Source organism: Clinocottus analis, unplaced genomic scaffold (assembly GCF_023055335.1).
Source record: "Clinocottus analis isolate CAN_PGR_092001 unplaced genomic scaffold, fCliAna1.0.p SCAF_27, whole genome shotgun sequence".
Lineage (NCBI taxonomy): Eukaryota > Metazoa > Chordata > Actinopteri > Perciformes > Cottidae > Clinocottus > Clinocottus analis.
Genome location: NW_027176009.1, coordinates 3,803,604 through 3,821,663, shown reverse-complemented (window position 1 = coordinate 3,821,663; position 18,060 = coordinate 3,803,604). Strand labels below are relative to the sequence as shown.

At 41.7% G+C, this 18,060-nt stretch overlaps 3 protein-coding genes across 6 annotated transcripts; all 3 read left to right on the top strand.

Annotated features, from left to right (window-relative positions):
• The first annotated feature begins 31 nt into the window (after positions 1-31).
• si:ch211-284e13.5 (uncharacterized protein LOC793850 homolog) lies at positions 32-3,942 on the top strand. Of its 2 annotated transcripts, none has more exons than XM_068592226.1 (3): positions 32-734; positions 1,597-1,923; positions 2,554-3,942. In XM_068592226.1, the coding sequence occupies exons 1-3, from the start codon at positions 188-190 to the stop codon at positions 3,078-3,080; spliced, it is 1,401 nt and encodes a 466-aa protein (XP_068448327.1). In that variant the 5' UTR covers positions 32-187; the 3' UTR covers positions 3,081-3,942. The 2 variants fall into 2 exon arrangements, with proteins under 2 accessions (XP_068448327.1, XP_068448326.1); XM_068592225.1 differs by having other exon boundaries at positions 1,594-1,923.
• A 781-nt stretch (positions 3,943-4,723) lies between these two features.
• On the top strand, positions 4,724-13,526 carry zfyve27 (zinc finger, FYVE domain containing 27). Of its 3 annotated transcripts, XM_068592467.1 has the most exons (14): positions 4,724-5,011; positions 6,297-6,528; positions 6,668-6,738; positions 6,844-7,030; positions 8,010-8,105; positions 8,718-8,830; positions 8,928-9,037; positions 9,282-9,353; positions 9,612-9,632; positions 9,860-9,880; positions 11,271-11,412; positions 11,528-11,574; positions 11,699-11,780; positions 11,912-13,526. In XM_068592467.1, the coding sequence occupies exons 2-14, from the start codon at positions 6,299-6,301 to the stop codon at positions 11,977-11,979; spliced, it is 1,260 nt and encodes a 419-aa protein (XP_068448568.1). In that variant the 5' UTR covers positions 4,724-5,011; positions 6,297-6,298; the 3' UTR covers positions 11,980-13,526. The 3 variants fall into 3 exon arrangements, with proteins under 3 accessions (XP_068448568.1, XP_068448569.1, XP_068448570.1); XM_068592468.1 differs by lacking the exon at positions 9,860-9,880; XM_068592469.1 differs by lacking the exons at positions 9,612-9,632; positions 9,860-9,880.
• A 546-nt stretch (positions 13,527-14,072) lies between these two features.
• golga7ba (golgin A7 family, member Ba) lies at positions 14,073-17,757 on the top strand. Its single transcript, XM_068592454.1, has 5 exons — positions 14,073-14,131; positions 15,241-15,366; positions 15,958-16,110; positions 16,217-16,318; positions 16,432-17,757. Exons 1-5 carry the CDS (start codon positions 14,084-14,086, stop codon positions 16,513-16,515), a joined length of 513 nt encoding a protein of 170 aa, XP_068448555.1. The 5' UTR covers positions 14,073-14,083; the 3' UTR covers positions 16,516-17,757.
• Positions 17,758-18,060: the final 303 nt, after the last annotated feature.

The window sequence follows — 18,060 nt, the reverse complement described above, 5'->3', positions numbered from 1 at the left end:
GTATTTCTTCTTTGACTGCAGTTCAGCCTCGACACCACGCGGTGTCGGAAGCTGTCGGCGGAAGTGAAACCTCTCTGCTTAAAAACAGGCTGCCACAAGGCATCCACAGCCGAGCCGAGGGATCCTGTTAGGGAGTTTTTATATAGCGAATCATAACGCCGAGTAAAAAGTGCCTTTTTAAATCGACATGAAGCCAAAGCTAACGACGAACAACAAGCGTCCAAAAGCAGACCTCGCCGAGGCGGCTCTGTCTCTGCAGGAGGAGCTCGCTGCAGCGATACACGGAGCGTTTGAAGCAGCTGTGGAGATCGCAGTTCGAGAGGTGACGAAGCTTGTAGGTCAGGCAACAGGAGCCGTCCATGAAGAGATGCGACGAGAGAACGAGTCCCTCAAACAAAGACTGCAGCGAGCTGAAGATATGCTGGACTGTGCGCGCATGGAGGAAAGGGGAGGCGGCGGCTTTCCTTCCGTAAATAAACTCCTGGATGCCACCAAACGCACGAATCCAGCGCCCCTCACGTACAGTCGGAAAAGCCCGAGTCCCAAAGTGGGCAAAGTGCACCGTTGCACGGGGATCCGAGGTGCCGCGCCTCCCCCAGGTCACAGCCGTGAGTCCCAACGTAAACACGAGGAGCAGCGACCTGGCGACGATTTAAAGACTTATGACATTGGTGCTGCTTCAGAGAAACGAGAAGACTATGAAAGTGCGGTTGCTTGTGACTCCTTGTCTAAAGGTACGTGGTCCAAGCGGCTTTTAATTCCTGTTTGATCACTGTCATGATACCCGTTTGGTTCGTAAGAAGCGGAATGTATCTTAGTCTATACTGGTAAGCGTGCAGAGACACTGGTAATAGAAGGGGCTGACTGCTTCTCACACTTTGCATAAAAGCAAATCTGGCATTTAACACTTGCTACTTGCAACTACATGTGCTGATGTACAGACTGGTCCCCTTCATTTGTGTGTCGAGAACAGTGGTTCTCAAATGGGGTTACATGAAGGCACTTCAGAGGGTACGTGAGATTTAATAAAATGTGTGTATATATCAGCAACTATGAATAGTTGTTTTCATATATTGATTTAGGAGATTAATAATTAAGACACTGATGGCACAGCTGTGTGTATTTCACAGGGGGTACATTACTGGAAAAAGGTTGCGAACCACTGATCTAGAATATAATAAGGATGTTTGCTCACACTTGTGAAGGCTACACATTAAGTCCATGACACAATGTGGTATAAAACCCCCAAAATGTCTACATCCTCTACACTTGGGGCTTATATTCGAGTTTAGTTTATTTGAAAGACTTTAAAAAGTCTTGAGCACCTGTATATATTCCTTTGGGATTGCCATTGTTCTTTTACAGTATGGTCAAAATATTTTTAATTAAGTAATTTGATCCTTGTTTCTTAAAGACAAATGGATTTAAATGGACAATTTCATTTTGCATAAGAGGTCGAAGTGGCAGAAAATGTGCTCTATTACCTGAATAAATACTTTGACTAGACGGTTTCAAGAATATACACATTATGTTCCAATAAATAATGCAGAATGTATGACTTATTCAGTGTGTACCTGTGATCTTTGTTTCCAGAAGTCGGTGAAGAGATCTCTCTCTGTGCATTGAGAGTAGAAAGCATTAACCAGCTGTGTTCAGAACTGGCAGCTCAAGAATACGACTCACCAACACTTCCCAACAGGGATGACGAGTCCACTTTGAAGCAGTTTATTGTAAAGCAGGAGGAGCCAGAGGAGGAGGAAGAGGATTCATCCTACTGTTTAGATGCAATCAAAGTGGAGGATTTCAGCCCAGAGTGCATGACCGCGGTTCAGCCCAACGTGCTGGAAGAGTGGAAACCAGAAGAGCCGGACATTCAGTGCCAAGACTCAAATGCTTCTCTGTCTTGCACCAGGCTAGCTCAGGGTAAGAATAACATGACAATATACACGAGTGTCTGGAACAACTACAAAATGTCCCTTGCAACAGATTAAGTGGGATTAACTATTCAGAGTGGTGTTAATCTTTACATCCAAAGTGCCCAGTGGTCCCTCTCTGAAACCTCATTTAGACCTGAGGGCATTTAAAATAAAAAAAATACTCAACTGGTTAAATTTGATCAAATGTCTAGGCCTTTCCATTGATTACTTTTGTAGTATTGATCAGTTCTACAAACGGTATGAAATCAGCCACCTTGCATGATATTCATAGTCAAGCTATCATCTTCATCCATTCCGTTGCGAAGTTTCAACATCTAAACTTCCAATTTGGCTGCTAAAGATCAATGTATTTCCATAACATTGAGAATGCAGTCAAACCATGAAATCATTTTAGGAAGGCAAAAGCTTTCAATACATATTGTCTATGTATGCCTAGGCTGACATATACAATAAATTGTACTCCTCTGCCATGTTGAAGATTATGTGTAATTTAACAGTGTGCAACCTAAATCCTCTGTTCATTCATGTAAATGGCTTCAAGATGAAGCATAAATAAAAATGTCCATCAGTTTAACCTCCACATGACCACTAACAGATGGGCCATCCCTCTTCTTAGACTTCCCGAACATCTTCCAGTTGGAAGAGCCAGCTCCCATCCAGGAAGTCCCTCCACAGGTTTATGGAGTCCATGTGCGGACCAGTCGCAACCTCTGCCACACCTTACCCAACCTCTACGCCTGCAAGTCCTGCAGGCAGACGTTCCCCCTGCCCAGTTTGCTGCGGCGGCACCACGGCCAGTGCCCGCAGAAGCTCCAGCAGTGCTGGCAGCAGCCCATAGATGGAAGCAAGAGGGCCAGGGTGCAGCTGTACCCGCCGGGCTGCAGCCCCTTCCGCTGCACAGTGTGCAACCGCGAGTTCAACCGCATGGAGAACCTCAAGACTCACCTTCGCATCCACACAGGAGAGATGCCGTACACCTGCTCAGTCTGCTCCAAGTGTTTCCGTCACTCTGGGGCCTTGACCAGGCATTTCCGCATCCACACTGGGGAGAAGCCTTATGTCTGCGGACAGTGTGGGAAGTCCTTCAGAAACTGTGGGGGGCTTAAATTCCACCAGCGTTCACACAGCAAGCAGCTACAGTAGCTACCCTTGAATTATTTTGACGGTTTCATTAAACTATAAGATAACAGGGGACCACTTCATTACTCTTTTTCCAGTGTTTCACATTTTTATGATTGGTCTTCCCTTTGATATAAAAGATACTGTTTGTGAGAGCTCTCAAGAATGCAGAATCTTAACATATTGTAGGAGTTGTCATGTGCATCATCTTGAGGTCAAAGCATTAATTATTACCTAAGTAACACAATTGGCTTTATTTCTGTTATCTTTGAATGTATACAGATTGTCAAATCTGTACACACTCAAAGATCACTGAAATAAAGTTAATTGTATTTGCAGTACAAAATCAATTTAATTGAATCGGTTCAATTCTCATGAGTAGAGAGACAAAACATAGATACTCTGGGGATCCGCCACGACGGTATACGATGGCTCAGTAGCAAAGTGTAGAACCCTTCAGTGTACATCTTAAGGGCAACTTTGTCTCAAACTTGTTTTACAATGATTACAGAAGTTAGACAGTCTGTTTCTTATTCATGACAATCTTGTTATATTGTTTTGTTTTTGGAAATATTTAAATTTGGACATTCATTTGATCAATTACTTGTGGAAATTGCTCAGAAAGTGGACATGTGTCTGCTTTGGTTTACTGTACTAACATACTATTCCCCATAGAATTGAAAACTGTTTAAAGATCAGTGAGCTAGTGAGAGTGACTTGCTGTCTCCATTGATAACATATTTTTTACTTTTTGTATTTAGGTTAGGATTAAGGTTTTCATCACTATTTCCTGTCTTGTTACTCCCTGCGTGCATGCTCTGGTGTGAAAACCAAGCTCCAAATGTCTGCAGAAAAAACAATATAATCAAATGTCTGCCAGCAGCATTACTAGGTTGTTAATAAAGTCTATTCCAAAATGTGTTTTGCCTGTGGTTATTTCACACTTTCTGGGTTAAAATCTGAGTTAAAGGCTTGTACTGTACATACAAGCAAGATTTTGACATCACAGCTAAAACAATCATGGTCCAAACTACTACTTCATGTGGAAACTTCTCCAGTGCACAGAGTGAAAATTATACTTTTTAGGGATATTGTATCTGTTAGGTAAACTTTTGAATTTAAGAATATTTGTTTAGAGTCTGGATTTTTTAGTGAGAGAAGAATTATCATTAATGGATAGAAAGTATAAAAAGAAATCAGGAAAAGGTCAAATTAATTTAAACACATCCATCAAACTCAAAATTATTATAAATAGCTAGATATACACTTTATTTATCCCCAAGGGGAAACGTTTGTGTGGCAGCAGCAAGCAACGTTACATAGAAGACACAAACATATTAGGTATGAAAAAAATGATCAATACATACAGCAGTGTATTAAATTTAAGAAAATTAAACAAATGTGCAAAAATGCAAAGTATAAGCAGTGTATATAAGTATATACAGTGAAATAGAACATTTTCGAAGTAGATTTGCATTGAACCTTTGGATAGTCACTTGTTTTATTTTTTTTTAACATAATCAGAACATACGTCCACTTAAAGTAGCTTAAATCCGTTCATTAAACCCCTCATCAGGACACCTTACTCCGTGATCGACTGTTTCAGAAACCTGCCATTTTCCTTTTTCTGCACTCGATTATTCGGCCTGGATTAAAGCAGGAAGCGGACGTTCACGGAACAGGACGGAAGCTAACAAAGCCAGCTAGGACAAGCAGGCAAACAGCAGAGCTCTGCTCAACCTGTCGGGTTTCTCAGCAGACAGCTGCAGAGTTACATATTCAGTCTGCAGGTTGATATTCAGGCAGGAGAGCAGGCTGCTGCCATGGTGACTGGGCCGGCAGTTGGAGGCTCTTCCTTCCTCCAGGAGGACGATGTCGGTGGGAGTCGCTAGTTCCGCCTGAGCTGCTGCTGCTGCTTCTTCTCGAGTTGGCAGCTGTTGGACACGCAGCTCGTGGTATGTTGTCTTCCTCTTACCGGGGGGGAATATTAGCTTAAGTAACAACCACAGGTTCCTTCTGTCAGCGAGCCAAGTGAACTTTCCTGTTTGACAGCGTCTCACAGGCCCCCGCGCTTACTTAACGACAACAAACGCACACATCCGGTTTCAGGTTATGACTACTGGTGCTGAAAACAAAGCGCTCAGGTAAAAGTGCATGTGATTTTTACATTAGGTACCAGGTGGTATGGACACTTTGATGAGATCACTTTGCCATTTAAAATGAAATGCTCTTCTAGTCCTTTAAGCCAATGACGCTGTCAGAACAACACACCACTGTGAAGTAAAACTAAATATTTAACCATTTACACTCCAGATTAACACGAAACTGTCATGTGAGCTTCTTGATAAATATTACTTTTTGTAAACTAAAATGTTGTATTGGTTTAAGTCTTTATTAAATATGTGTTTGGCCATAAGCACATTTATAATATATATACACACACATATATACACCCATTATATAACAATAGTTTGTTAGTATTAAACTATCCATTGCTGAAAATTAGTAACATTTTGAAAATATAATTTCCCTTTCTGGTTGAAAGTTTTAAGCACCTCTGTTGTGTGTGTTCAGAGGTGTGCTGCAGCACAACCTCAGCCGGCTAGTGTGGTTTCCACTTGGTTTAAGTTGTTGAACTCAAAGAGACGCATGCTTTTGCTTATGTAAACTGTCAGATCTTTGTCTCTCAGCTGACACACACACACTCGCACCGCAGCATCTTCACCTGCTGTGATGACTATTATCTGATCATGATTCAACAACATACCGGCTGCCTTGTTGGCTGCTTTCACTCCAGTTAAGCAGGTCTCCCTGCCCCTTGCTGTTGTATAACAAGCAGTTGGCCAGCAAAGTCGAATAGAGAAAACAGCCTGTGTTGCACCTGTAGCCACACCTGTCTGTGATGGTGTACTACACCTTGGAGTACACTTCACCATCATTGCAGCTAGATTTTGTTAAGTTGCCCTTTTTATTAGACATTCAAAGGTTTCAGTCTCAGTTTTCAGTTTCAGTAGATAATTAACGGAAGTGCCATGTTTTACTTGTGTGTAACTGAGAAGTCTGGGACCAGTATGCTGTCTCTGAACAGATGTGTCCGCTGTGCTCATTTCATTGGGACCACATTGTGAAATAGATTTGACAGGACACGGTCTGTGACATTAGCATGTCAAGCATCTTTTTGTTGTTTCACTGTCAATTCGCCCTCTGATTCCTGCCTGCTTTCTTTTCCTCACTCTCCAGAGATGGCTATGCACGGCGTGTCCCAGGACCCCTCACACAGTGTGGGGGAAGTGAGGGAGCTGGCACACACATTATCTAAAGAGACACTCGGGTCTCCAGATGCCTCTGAGTTGGGGAGCCCGCGGTGTACTCCAAACTTTGACCTCTTCAACATGGTTGTGTCCTATAAGAGAATGGCTCTGTTTCTAGAACCAGCTGCAGATGCAGTGGAGCTGACCCGCTTCCTGCTTGGGTGTGTATGTGTATTTGTTTGTGGCCTGCTTGAGCATCATATGATATAATGGCTTTTGGCCTTGTGTTTGGTCTTGTAGGAAGCCAAATTTACATTGTAGTATTCACTGTCATCTTTTTGTTTTGTTTTTATTTCTCAGATGGAAGATGCCGCTGTGCTCTCTGCTTGTCTTTATGTTCCTCAATGTCTTCTTCTGCTCTGTTAATGAAGGTAAGATGAGGACGTGGGCTTTAATATTGATCTTTTGTTTGACGTTTTTATAAGACACTTGAATCATTTATTAACTTACTGTTGTGTCTGGCTCTCTGGTGTCAGTGGGTTGGATCACAGTGGGTGTGGTGGCGGTGGCGACGCCTGCTGCCCTGGGTTACCTGCAGGACAGGTGTGGGGGAAGAGCCTCAGATTCTGAGCTCCACAGGAGGCGCTATCACGCTGTGCACCGCAGGGACCTGCAGACAGTGCATCTCACCAAACAGGAAGCCATGCTGGAAGTCAAAGACCTGTAAGACATACACTGCAGGGGATGGGTTTGTGTGCTGCAAGGCTAACCAATGATTATTTTCATTTCCGAGTCTATAAAATGTCAGAAAATAGAATTACTACTAATTATACAAATCGAGTTGTTACATCAAATCATAATCATAATCATATATATATATATATATATATATATATATATATATATATATATATATATATATATATATATATATATATATATATATATATATATATATATATATATATATATATATATATATATATATATATATGATTATGATTATGATTTGATGTAACAACTCGATTTGTATAATATATATATATATATATTATATATATATATATATATATATATATATATATATATATATATATATATATATATATATATATATATATATATATATATATATATATATATATATATATATATATATATATATATATTGGATGCTTCTGCCTCTAAATCTGTTGAATATGTTAATTTGCTGAACACTAGTTGGTTACAGCTTTACAATTGCACAGGTACTTTGTGGAGTTTATTGAAAAACACATTTACAAACATAATTTACTGTTTCTCACTAATAATAATAATAATAATATGCATCCTTGAGGCATCCTTACATACTTGTTTTATTCTTTTCCTACTTCATAAAACATTTGTAAAGTCGTTTAAAAATATTAGCCCAGAATTGACATATTCATGTAACAATGGGTCGCTAATCATCAAAACATTGCACTAAAGATCCGCTTGTGGTCACAAATACCTTTTACTTTAGCTTGTTCTTTGTTGTATAGCATTTAAAAAGTAAATAGACTCGCTGATAATGTGAATATCAAGCAGTTGCTCTTTCTGGAACAGGTTTACAAACTGTTCCTTGCACCCGGGTGACACATGTCTATGTGACATTTGTTCAGTGTTTGTTCAAGTATGGGTTGATGGATATATTTCTTCTTACATTGTTTGTTGTCTCCACCAGGTTGAAGCACATGGATGACATGCTCTCTTCTGCCTGCCTGTCAGCAGAAACCTTTTACAAGGTCCTATACTGGGACAATCACACCAAGTCTTCAAGGTGCACACACTCACACACAGCATTTTGTGATAGCCTCAAATCATATTCAGTATAAGCATTGTTGAATTGTGACATGTTTAGTTTGAATAAAAAGGATGCTTTTAGATGTTTTTTGAAGTGGGGTAGTGTGAGGTACTGATCCATAGTCAGTCAACAGTAGATGGCGGTCGGCACGCTCCCAGGTTTGAGAAACAGACTGTAGTACTAAATGAAGTACTACACTACATTTGGAGTAATTTCTGACAAGAAAATGAACTGAGAGTGAAATGTATCTGTACTGTTTGTTAATGGAACGTGTGGCTTTTGAAGAAAGTATGTGTTTCACTTTCCTGTTGGAAAGATATAGCAGTGAAAATATTCTAAATATTTCACAACAACCAAACTATCCCTTTAAGAACGAGTACATTCCACGCAGTTACTTAATGTTACTTAATTGGACTGTGCTCTATAATCTATGGTCTGAAATAGCAGTGGATTATATCTGTTCATGTAAACACCTGATTTTAAATATGTCATATGCAAGCCCAGATCAGTGTCACTGTAAACATTTCAGTCACTTATGTTGTGCAATGTGTGTGAGTGAAACCTGACATTTGTTTCATCTCCTTCTAGGTTCTACGGAGGGATGTTAATATTGGTGTGTCTGCTCTACATCACTCCTCTGGGCTGGGTGCTCGCTGGGCTCAACAGCGCCATCTTCCTGTGGAACAGAGACTTCTGCAGAGGTTAGTACATCATGTCCGGAGGGAGCACGGCTCAACCAACACAAGACACTAACTCTCCTTTAAGAGAGTTGAGCTAAAGTTTCCTGTGTGGTTCCAGTTTTGTTGGACCTTAGGAATCTCCTCCACATGGGCCAGGCCTCAGAGGGAAAGTGTAATGAACAGGACCATGGCTCGTTGGACAGGACCCCCACACCAACTAGTCTGGAGGTGAGAGGAGATGGTGTATGTAGGTTTTGAATTCTGAAGGATTTAGAGGTTGTGATTTACATTAATACCAGCCGTGGCTGTAAGCTTCTTATCCACTTAATCCCCTACTCACAATGTATTCATCCTTTTAAGAGAAATGCCAATCCATCAGTTATATCACGACCCCTGTCCAAGTTGCTGATTTTGGGACAATTAACCCAGAATTCACATATTCACGTAGTTGTGCGTCTGCGTTTGATAACAGGACCTGTCTCCTGGCAGTGTGGAGGAAGCTGAGGAGGCAGAGCCTGATGATGAATTTAAGGATGCCATTGAGGTAAATATTACTCTAACTTAACGGTACACCTTTCTGCCACATGTTCTTATCACAGTTAGTTTTATTCCCTAAATCTGTGAACCTCTTGCTTTGTGGTAGCAGCTCTTAAGAGGACATTTAGGGCTTCCTCCTCTTAGTCAACGGTTTTGGTCTCAGTCTACTAAGATCTTGTTTTGTTGGAGCTCGCCATGATTGTGTAAAAAGAATCCTCCAATCATGATGCTTGTCCTGTTTTCCTCTGCTATCCTCTGAACTCAGGAACCTTCGGTGTCCCTGCAGGTGAGTCCCCTCCCTCTTCCCCCTCCCTAAACTCGCACTAAAGAACTACTTGACACATGAACAACGACTTCATGTGTAGTAACCTTGTGTGAGGTGACCTTGTGGTGTAGTTCTTGCTTTGCTTTTCAAAGCATGGTCTGAGATATGAGCCTGTGTCATCACACTGAATATTATCAGTGTGTGTGTGGGTAACATTTTTCTCATGTGGTGTTCTGCTTCCTGATAAGGAACCCCCTTTGGTGTTAGTGGTAAGTGGATTCCTACTGCCTCTCATCCATCCATCCATCCATCCACCTGTGTGCTGTTCCCTTGGCATGAGTTATGTGATAGTGATTGTAACTCTAGAATTACAGGCCTGTAGTTGTTGTCACTAGTAATCCCATCGTTCAGAGTGCACATTCATTTCTAGTCTTTAGTGAAATAAGCTTTGCCCTCCATGTGCATTTTCAGAAAGATGGACTCATTAACATGTTGCAGTGTTTGTGTTTTGATTGAAAGCATGTTATGGCCAAGTGTTTTGCATAATAGCATAATTATTTATTTAAATACAACATCTGATGCATGAAAGAGCTTCTGCATAACAACATATATTTTAGAATTCCTGATGAGCAGACTTTTCCTTTCAGATGTTGCAGTTTTCAAACAAAAACAAGTTATCCTGTCCCCTAAAAGCCCCGTTTGTTTCTCCTACTCTTTTAAAGTCATAGTTGGGCTTTTCATGAGATGAGTATGAGTACCAACCAGATGTTCGCTTATTAGTTTACAGAAAGTGGGGAAGGGACATGGAGGTATACAATATGGTTGTATAGCGCAAAGCGTCACTATATCAGAGTCTCAGTCCACGATTAGTGGTTGAAAATAATTAATGATATAGAAGTTCACGCTTCTATAGAAAATAAGCTGAAAAAAAGATATTGGTATCAGTCAACATGATCTTCAAGGTTGTTTATTGTGCATTGTCTTTTTAAAAAAACATGAGTTTAGGGCGGTGAAGACCGAGTCTGTAACCATAACTGTACAAAAAGGACACTTTCCCAAATGGATGGTGAAAACGCATCCAGATGAACAGAAATCCCACGAGACCGAACATGTGCCATCAATACAATGTCCTTGTCAAGCAAAAGAAAATCACTTGCGGGGAGCCGAACACAGATTTACATGATATTATCGTGTGTGTATTATTAAGACAATGACTCTATTTTTACCCAGAATAGAAGTATAAACATTGCTTGTTTTATCTTTATTGGGTCAGCATTACAAGGATATCGAATACAAATAGTTTTTCTCTCAGCTCTTTTCAGGGTTTGCTCTTCTTTGTTTGGCAGATGGATCAAGTGCAGCCTTAAACGCATGCATGCATGCATGCATGCGTATTTCCATTTAGATATAAGTGTATTCCACTTTTCTCTATCTCACTAGTGGCCTTAGTACTTGTCATCACCCTGCTTGATTTATTTGCTAAACACCTATTTCCGTCAACTCATGATTCATTTTTTTCTTTGTATCCCTAGCTGCTGAGTTTGGCTCGGTTTCTTGGCCAGGTTTTCATACTCCAGAAGACAGATTTCAGATTCCAAAGTGTCTGACTGCATTTTTCTTTGTTCATCCCCCCCACACCCCCCCCTCCTTCTCCCTCAGGAGGATGATGACGGGCCTCTTGGAGTTCCCGAGTATGACACCATTTCTGAAAATGGTCTCTTGAGCCGCAACGAACCAATACGCAGCAAAGTGTCTAAACTGACGGAGAAACTGCGTAAACGCTACCCCACCACCAGCACAGGTCAGTCTGCTCTGACTCATCTGCTGGTTTCTTTAGCTCAGTCATTAAAGAAGAAACTGCTGCTCTCAACAGATGCATTTCTTTTCATTTTTCTCAATACTATTTTTCTCTAAAGGCAACTGTTCTAATTGCAATGCCGTCTTCTCTGTGCTGAAGAAAAGGGTGAGACTGAGAACTTGCGTCAACAGTTTTAGATATATTTAGGCATCGCATCATCATTATATTTAATTTAGTCTTCCTATTCCATTGTCACAAGCTTCAATGCGATTTACTCTTTGTATTACAGAGGAGCTGCAGTAACTGTGGCAACAGCTTCTGTTCCCGTTGCTGTTCCTTCAAGGTGCTGAGATCTTGCATGGGGGCAACAGGTGAGAAAACTGACTCATTTGCACATTTTATTTTATTTTTGGACTAACAAAGTTGCATTATCTTGTCTGTGTTCCCCTTACTCTGTTTGTTGACTTATGATCTTATTCTCTCATTGTTCTCTCTTCTTCAGCTCCAGAGGCCCAGAGAGAGACTGTGTTTGTTTGTGCTGCCTGTAATTCCTCTCTCATTAAGTTATAGTGGGATGGCATGTCAGTCTGGTCTCCCAGTGGAGAGCTGGGGGTCATTCACTGTTTGCACTCCCCGAGCCCTCCAAGTTACTGAAACCCTAAAACCTGCCTTGATTTTCAAGTTAAGGTACTCGTATCTGTCAAGAACCCGCCCCTCCTCGCCTTTAGCAGTGGCATCCCTCCTAAACTACTCGTGTTGCATATGGGACTTCTACTGTAATGTGTTGAATATTTCCTGTTTCAACTCTCAAAGAAGAACTGGACCTTGTGAATCAATGAGACTGGCTTCAGAGCACTGTGGCTCAAAAATCAAAGGACCTGTTCCCTTTGCTGAGCAGAGGGAGGTGCACAATGTGCAGGGTGGAGGCCAGGTTTGGGCTGCTGTTGTCTGGTTTATAGGCTGCTGATGGTTTTACATACTTTGCCTCGCCACACAAGTCAATTATGGATTTCTTCAGCTCTGTGTTACAGTTTAACTGTACTGTAACACTGAGACATGTTGAATGCGATGGCGTGAGCAGAGGCAGTCAGTTAAAACTTGGTTTGTTCAGATTAACAAAATAATGGATGGACGACCAAATGACGCTCTATGATTGACACTGTGCGCGGGCTGGCCACCAATACACTTTACCCTGCTGGTCAACAACGTCTTTGATCAGTTCAAGTCATCGGGGACAAAAGTTTTCTCCCCCACCGGCTTTAGCTGTGCACAAGGCATAAGGGGAATAGATATGTAATTCTTTAAAGCAATAGTAACTCTAAGGCAGTAAACTAAAATTGCATGGCCTGCAATGAATTACATTTTAGTTGCCAGTGGTAGTATTCTGGAGGGCATTAAACGCGGCTTTGTCTACTTGTTATGATCAAATCAGCGCGTCATTGTGGTCGTCCTTTTTCCTTAGTTGTCAGAGTTTTGGAGTAAAGCAGCAGCCTATAAGTCCAAAAACTACCAGAGATCCCTGGAGCCTGTGTGTTTCCTGTAACTGGATCAAAGTCTACCCAACTGGAAATTAAATTGATTAAATGGACTGAACAACCAGCGGAAATCATCATCAGAGCCTCACTCGCTTGAAAGCAGGACTTCAAAGAATTGGTGTGAAGGCGTCGTATCCTAAAATGTGGATCATGGTGGTTGTTTTGAACATGATTCAGACAAATGATTGTAATGGTTTGCTTTGCTTTTATTGTAATCCCATATAAACTGTTACTATAAATTGTTCCCCTATATCTAATATATTTAATTTAACTCTCCAGTCATTATTTGACCTAATGATCAAGTCTGTGATATATTGTCCTTTATTTTATGAATGAAAGATGCCACTGTTGAAATAAACTCATGGTTGATAATTTCATTAACATAAAAGAGGTAACTATGGTCTTTCTGATGTGAAGATTTCTGTCAGGTTCTGCTGTCTGAAGTTCGGCCATATTAAAAACTTGAATAAAAGCTAACTCACAAACTACTCACAGAGCAATGTCGAAAGATTTGTACCACTGAATTTATTGCCCAATTTGTTTCAGAGTTTGAAGTTTCAAATAAACTGATATGTGATTGTTTATCTTTTTTAAATCCAAATTGAGATTCTACAGAAACTCATCACCCAAATCTGTAGTTCCCCTCAGAACTACAAATGTGTCTTGATTTACTTTACAGCTCATTGGGTTTTATGGACTACAGCTCGTTTTGGTTCCTTCTTGCTCTCATCCCTTGCTTTTAGCCAAAAATAATCTCCGCCAACATCTTCCTGCCTCTGTTTCCTCACAGATTTGTCAATAATGTCAGTGTACTCAGAATCACACACTGTCAAGTTTGCAAAGACAAGGAATTTAACTGGGTGATTGGTCAATAACAATAACCAGCACATGAGTAAAAAATAATAATTAGAAATAGCAGGTGTAATTAATGTATCTGTCTTAGTTTCAGGGTCGAGGTGGTGCTTGCTGGCTCACTGTCCCAAGTTAAAGTGTCATCCATGATGCACTTGTCGTGAGACAGTGAAAAAGATGAGTTCGTATGACCTGAACACTGTACTCGTGTTAGCTCCGCCCTTCATCCCTCCTCCCCCCGCCCCCCTCCACTCCTCCAATCTGTCCTACTAAAGCGATTTCAGCGCATGCAGGGACTCGTCCCCACGGCGGCGGATGGCAACATGGCGACAGAGGTAAAACTGGCATATTATGTCTTCCTATTCTCCTGCTGGAGGCTTCCTTTACAAGCATTACCAGTTGTATTACCATTTAAATAAAAACGGGTGCAGTTAACGTGGTCAACGAGGGGCATCGTGGGCTGCACACGGTGAAACTGTGCCGGCTCACTTCAGTCACCCCTGAAGGCTCCGTGTCCTACATTATCATGCCGGTTGCGTCCGAGCGCCCGTCGGTTTTTATTTTGTATTTTATTTACAACGTGTTTTTTTTTTATTATCGTTTTACAAATGAAAATTCAGCTGTGCTTTCATGGGAACTGAGATGGAGCACAAACAGCAGATAACCTCCCCGCGATGTTAAGCTGTTTTGGTGTTTTTGTCTGTTGAGACGCCCCGTTAATCCGGTGATTTTGTGGACAGCGACCACACACTCACTCACAAACACACACGCGCACACACACACAGACACACACGCACGCACGCACACACACACACACACACACACACACACACACACACACACACACACACACACACACACACACACACACACACACACACACGCGGAAGCACTGCGTTCAGCACCATGGACAGAAGCCACGCCGTCCTGACCTTCCTCACTGATATTCCAGTCTGCATCTGTGCTTTCAGAAATAGATTTTTTTTTTTTTTAAAGATTTATGATGAACATTTTGTATTTATCCAACATACCCTTTGATCCAATCAACATTCCCAGCACAACCACTTTATGCTACACGAGGTTGGATGGCCTTTAATCAGTCTGCCTCATCATGTTCCAGCTGATCGATCTGTTGTGAGCTGTAGTGAAATGTTGTCCCGTCTTCTGCCCCCTGTAAGATCAGAGAGGAAGAGAAAGATAGTATGTCCAAAGCTGGGCTCTGCTCCAACAGACAACGAGGCAGAAATGAGTGTGGATGCTGAGCCACAGACTGATTGATCACATCTCATCTGCTTCTCCTCTATCATCCTACATTTCCAAACCGGCTCCTGTTTGTACACATTGCAATGGATGAGCGATGGAGCTTTCTCTGGGGACTCATTGGAGACCTGCTGGATCAAAACTCACAATATTTGTCTTGTGTGTGTGTGTTGATTCTCCTTAGTTTCACAATCTGCAGGAGTTGAGGCATAGCGCATCTCTGGCGAATAAAGTCTTTATCCAGAGAGACTACAGCGAAGGAACCACCTGCAGGTTTCAGACCAAGTTCCCCTCTGAGCTGGAGAGCAGGGTGAGCATACTATTAAGCCGATTTATTCATTAGTGCCACCAGCGCTGTTGTGTGAACTGACATAGAGATGTTTGTTAATTACTGTATGTAATTATGTTTATATTTAATCAGTATAGCCTAATACAAACATGTCTTAGAACATGTATTACCTCCTGAACACCCATTACCCCACCAACTCCTTTCCATTCAAAATACATGAGTATTTGAAAAAAAATAACTTGGAAATACCTATAGTGGATTTTGCAGTATGTGACAGAAAGACAAACAAATTGGCATATTACTTCTCAATTCTCCAAATGTTTTACCTTTCTCTGCCCTGTACAGATGATTCATGTTGTGTTCAGTGTGGTTAACAGTAACAGAAAAAAAACAGTTGGCCACACAGAACAATGTCTATATAAGTTTTATTTATCTCCTCATTGGCCTAACTGCTAATGGATGCCTGGTGGTAAAGTCACATATCATATCACTGAAAGTTTTCCAGTTGGATTTGGACCTTTGTGTCATCTCATGTCCTTCACTTTCCCTCCACATGTTGTCTGATCTCTATCAATCCTAACCCGCTACTTGCGACTCCGCGTGCCTCTCCAGATTGAGCGAACGCTGTTTGAGGACACTGTGAAGACGCTGAACAACTACTACGCCGAGGCAGAGAAGATAGGAGGCCAGTCCTACCTGGAGGGGTGTCTGGCCTGCACTACAGCGTACCTCATCTTCCTCTGCATGGAGACACGTTACGAGAAGGTCAGAGTGGCAGTTTCACACTGGATGCGTTTTAATAGTCGAGGATGATGATTAACACGCCGGGGATCCCACCTCATGCCTTGTTTTACTCCTGTCTGTGTGTTAGGTGTTGAAGAAGATAACCAAGTACATTCAGGAACAGAATGAGAAGATCTATGCTCCCAGAGGGTTGCTGGTCACAGATCCCATTGAAAGGGGAATGCGTGTTGTATCCTTACCCAATGTATTTGGGTGCATGTAGACAGAGGCATTATCATTATTTTAAAATGTTTAATTAGCCACAATTCACAGCAAATGTTTGGCCCCTAACTCTCCCCCCAGATAGAGATATCCATCTATGAAGACCGGGGCTCCAGTGGCTCCAGCTCGGGGAGCAGCTCCGTGTCCGGCAGCACCGCTCGATGACTGGTTCCCAACTCCTAACTACCACGTCCCCCTGATCACTCGCTACCCTGCAGAACGTAGGACAATAATGCTACTCCCGTTCCAACACTTGGCCCACACATCCCAAAGCTTTCGCTCACACAAAGGATTCACTAGTTCTCGGCAAAGACGGGCACGTTGAACCGGACGAGCCATCACATGCTAAAGGTGTTCAAGCTTTTAAAACACACACTGTAGTAGTTTGTTGCAAAGCCCTGTTGCATGGCGGCACAGCCATATTACTACTGTATGATGCAATGTCTCAGTGAAAAGAAGAAGAAACAAAAGAACGCGTGATCGTACTATTACCTTCCTTCCTGTCCTCTTTGAAGTCACCGCAGCTATGTGTAATCGGGCGGGTGAAAATAGCATGTAAGGATGTGAGAAAAGGAGGGAGGGAGGGAGTGTTGAAGACCACAAGCCTCACCAAACCTCATACCTCAGCCACCACAGCTGCACCTTGCAGTCCAGCTTAGCCACAGCCGCACCACACTGGACCAAACTGGACTGAACATTGAGCCAATGTAAGGAGGATGTAGAAGTATTTGAAGGCATCACAATGTTTCACCGAACCCGTACAAACTGCCCAAGGAACCTCTGTCACCTCCGATGTAAACCGTGCTGTCTGGTAGCAGATGAATGTCATTCAGCTCGACTGTGTATTTTATGTAGCAGAGCTTCCATATTTCTCACATGAAGACTATTTTTTCGTTGTTAGACACACAAACATATCCAAATCCTAACCTCTTGTTTTTTAAAAGAGTAAGACCAAGTATCCCTAAATTTTAGATTATGCAAAGACATACTGTGCATTGATTAAATGCAGTAGTACGTAGACAACAGATGGGTCAAAAAGTCTTCCTGAATCTTACCGTGTTTTAAAATACACCAACCCTTCCTTGATTTCTGAGTAAGCTTCCAAAGAATAATAACTGCCAAAAACTGGCTCACAATTGTGAATGTCTTTTATTTTGGTGACATTTTGTGCAAGAGCAAAACTTTCGTACTGCTAATTGTTTGATACACGTGGCAATGAGGTATATATGACTGGCGTCAAATAAATACTGTTTCATCACCGCTGCACAACTCACATTTCTGTTATTGAACTGTAAATCTACAACACAGAACTTTCCCTATGGCTGACATTTTGAATCGTCGCAGCAGGACGAGCACAGGTGCTTCCAATAACATGTATAATGATCTTGTTCCATTCAGGTGTGACAGTAAGCCATGACACTACCCAGCATGCCCAGTCGCAAGGCTCTGCCACAGGAACTCCTAAATGGAAAGCAGTTCCTAATAAAGCTGCGCTAGTCAACATTTTGATATTGATAATCAAACTTACGTTGAGCTTGTTTTGTTTTTATGCAGCTTTACTGTTTTGTTAGTTTTACAGCTTAGAGCAAATAACCGAGTCCGATCCATCGTCAAGAAACACAACTCCAAATAAATGATGTTGCTCTGTGACTGCTGGATATTTAAAAGTTCTGTTTACGGCAAGTGGCCCAAACAAAAATCTATCACGGT

Bases quoted from the DNA above. Each gene is read 5' to 3' on its own strand.
- si:ch211-284e13.5 (XM_068592225.1), top strand. From the start codon at position 188: ATGAAGCCAAAGCTAACGACGAACAACAAGCGTCCAAAAGCAGACCTC. The intron at 735-1,593 runs GTACGTGGTCCA...CTTTGTTTCCAG, and splicing joins TTGTGACTCCTTGTCTAAAG to AAGTCGGTGAAGAGATCTCT. The intron at 1,924-2,553 runs GTAAGAATAACA...CCCTCTTCTTAG, and splicing joins TTGCACCAGGCTAGCTCAGG to ACTTCCCGAACATCTTCCAG.
- zfyve27 (XM_068592467.1), top strand. From the start codon at position 6,299: ATGGCTATGCACGGCGTGTCCCAGGACCCCTCACACAGTGTGGGGGAA. The intron at 9,038-9,281 runs GTGAGAGGAGAT...GTTTGATAACAG, and splicing joins CCACACCAACTAGTCTGGAG to GACCTGTCTCCTGGCAGTGT. The intron at 11,413-11,527 runs GTCAGTCTGCTC...TTTTCTCTAAAG, and splicing joins CTACCCCACCACCAGCACAG to GCAACTGTTCTAATTGCAAT.
- golga7ba (XM_068592454.1), top strand. From the start codon at position 14,084: ATGCAGGGACTCGTCCCCACGGCGGCGGATGGCAACATGGCGACAGAG. The intron at 15,367-15,957 runs GTGAGCATACTA...GTGCCTCTCCAG, and splicing joins CCTCTGAGCTGGAGAGCAGG to ATTGAGCGAACGCTGTTTGA. The intron at 16,319-16,431 runs GTATCCTTACCC...CTCTCCCCCCAG, and splicing joins TTGAAAGGGGAATGCGTGTT to ATAGAGATATCCATCTATGA.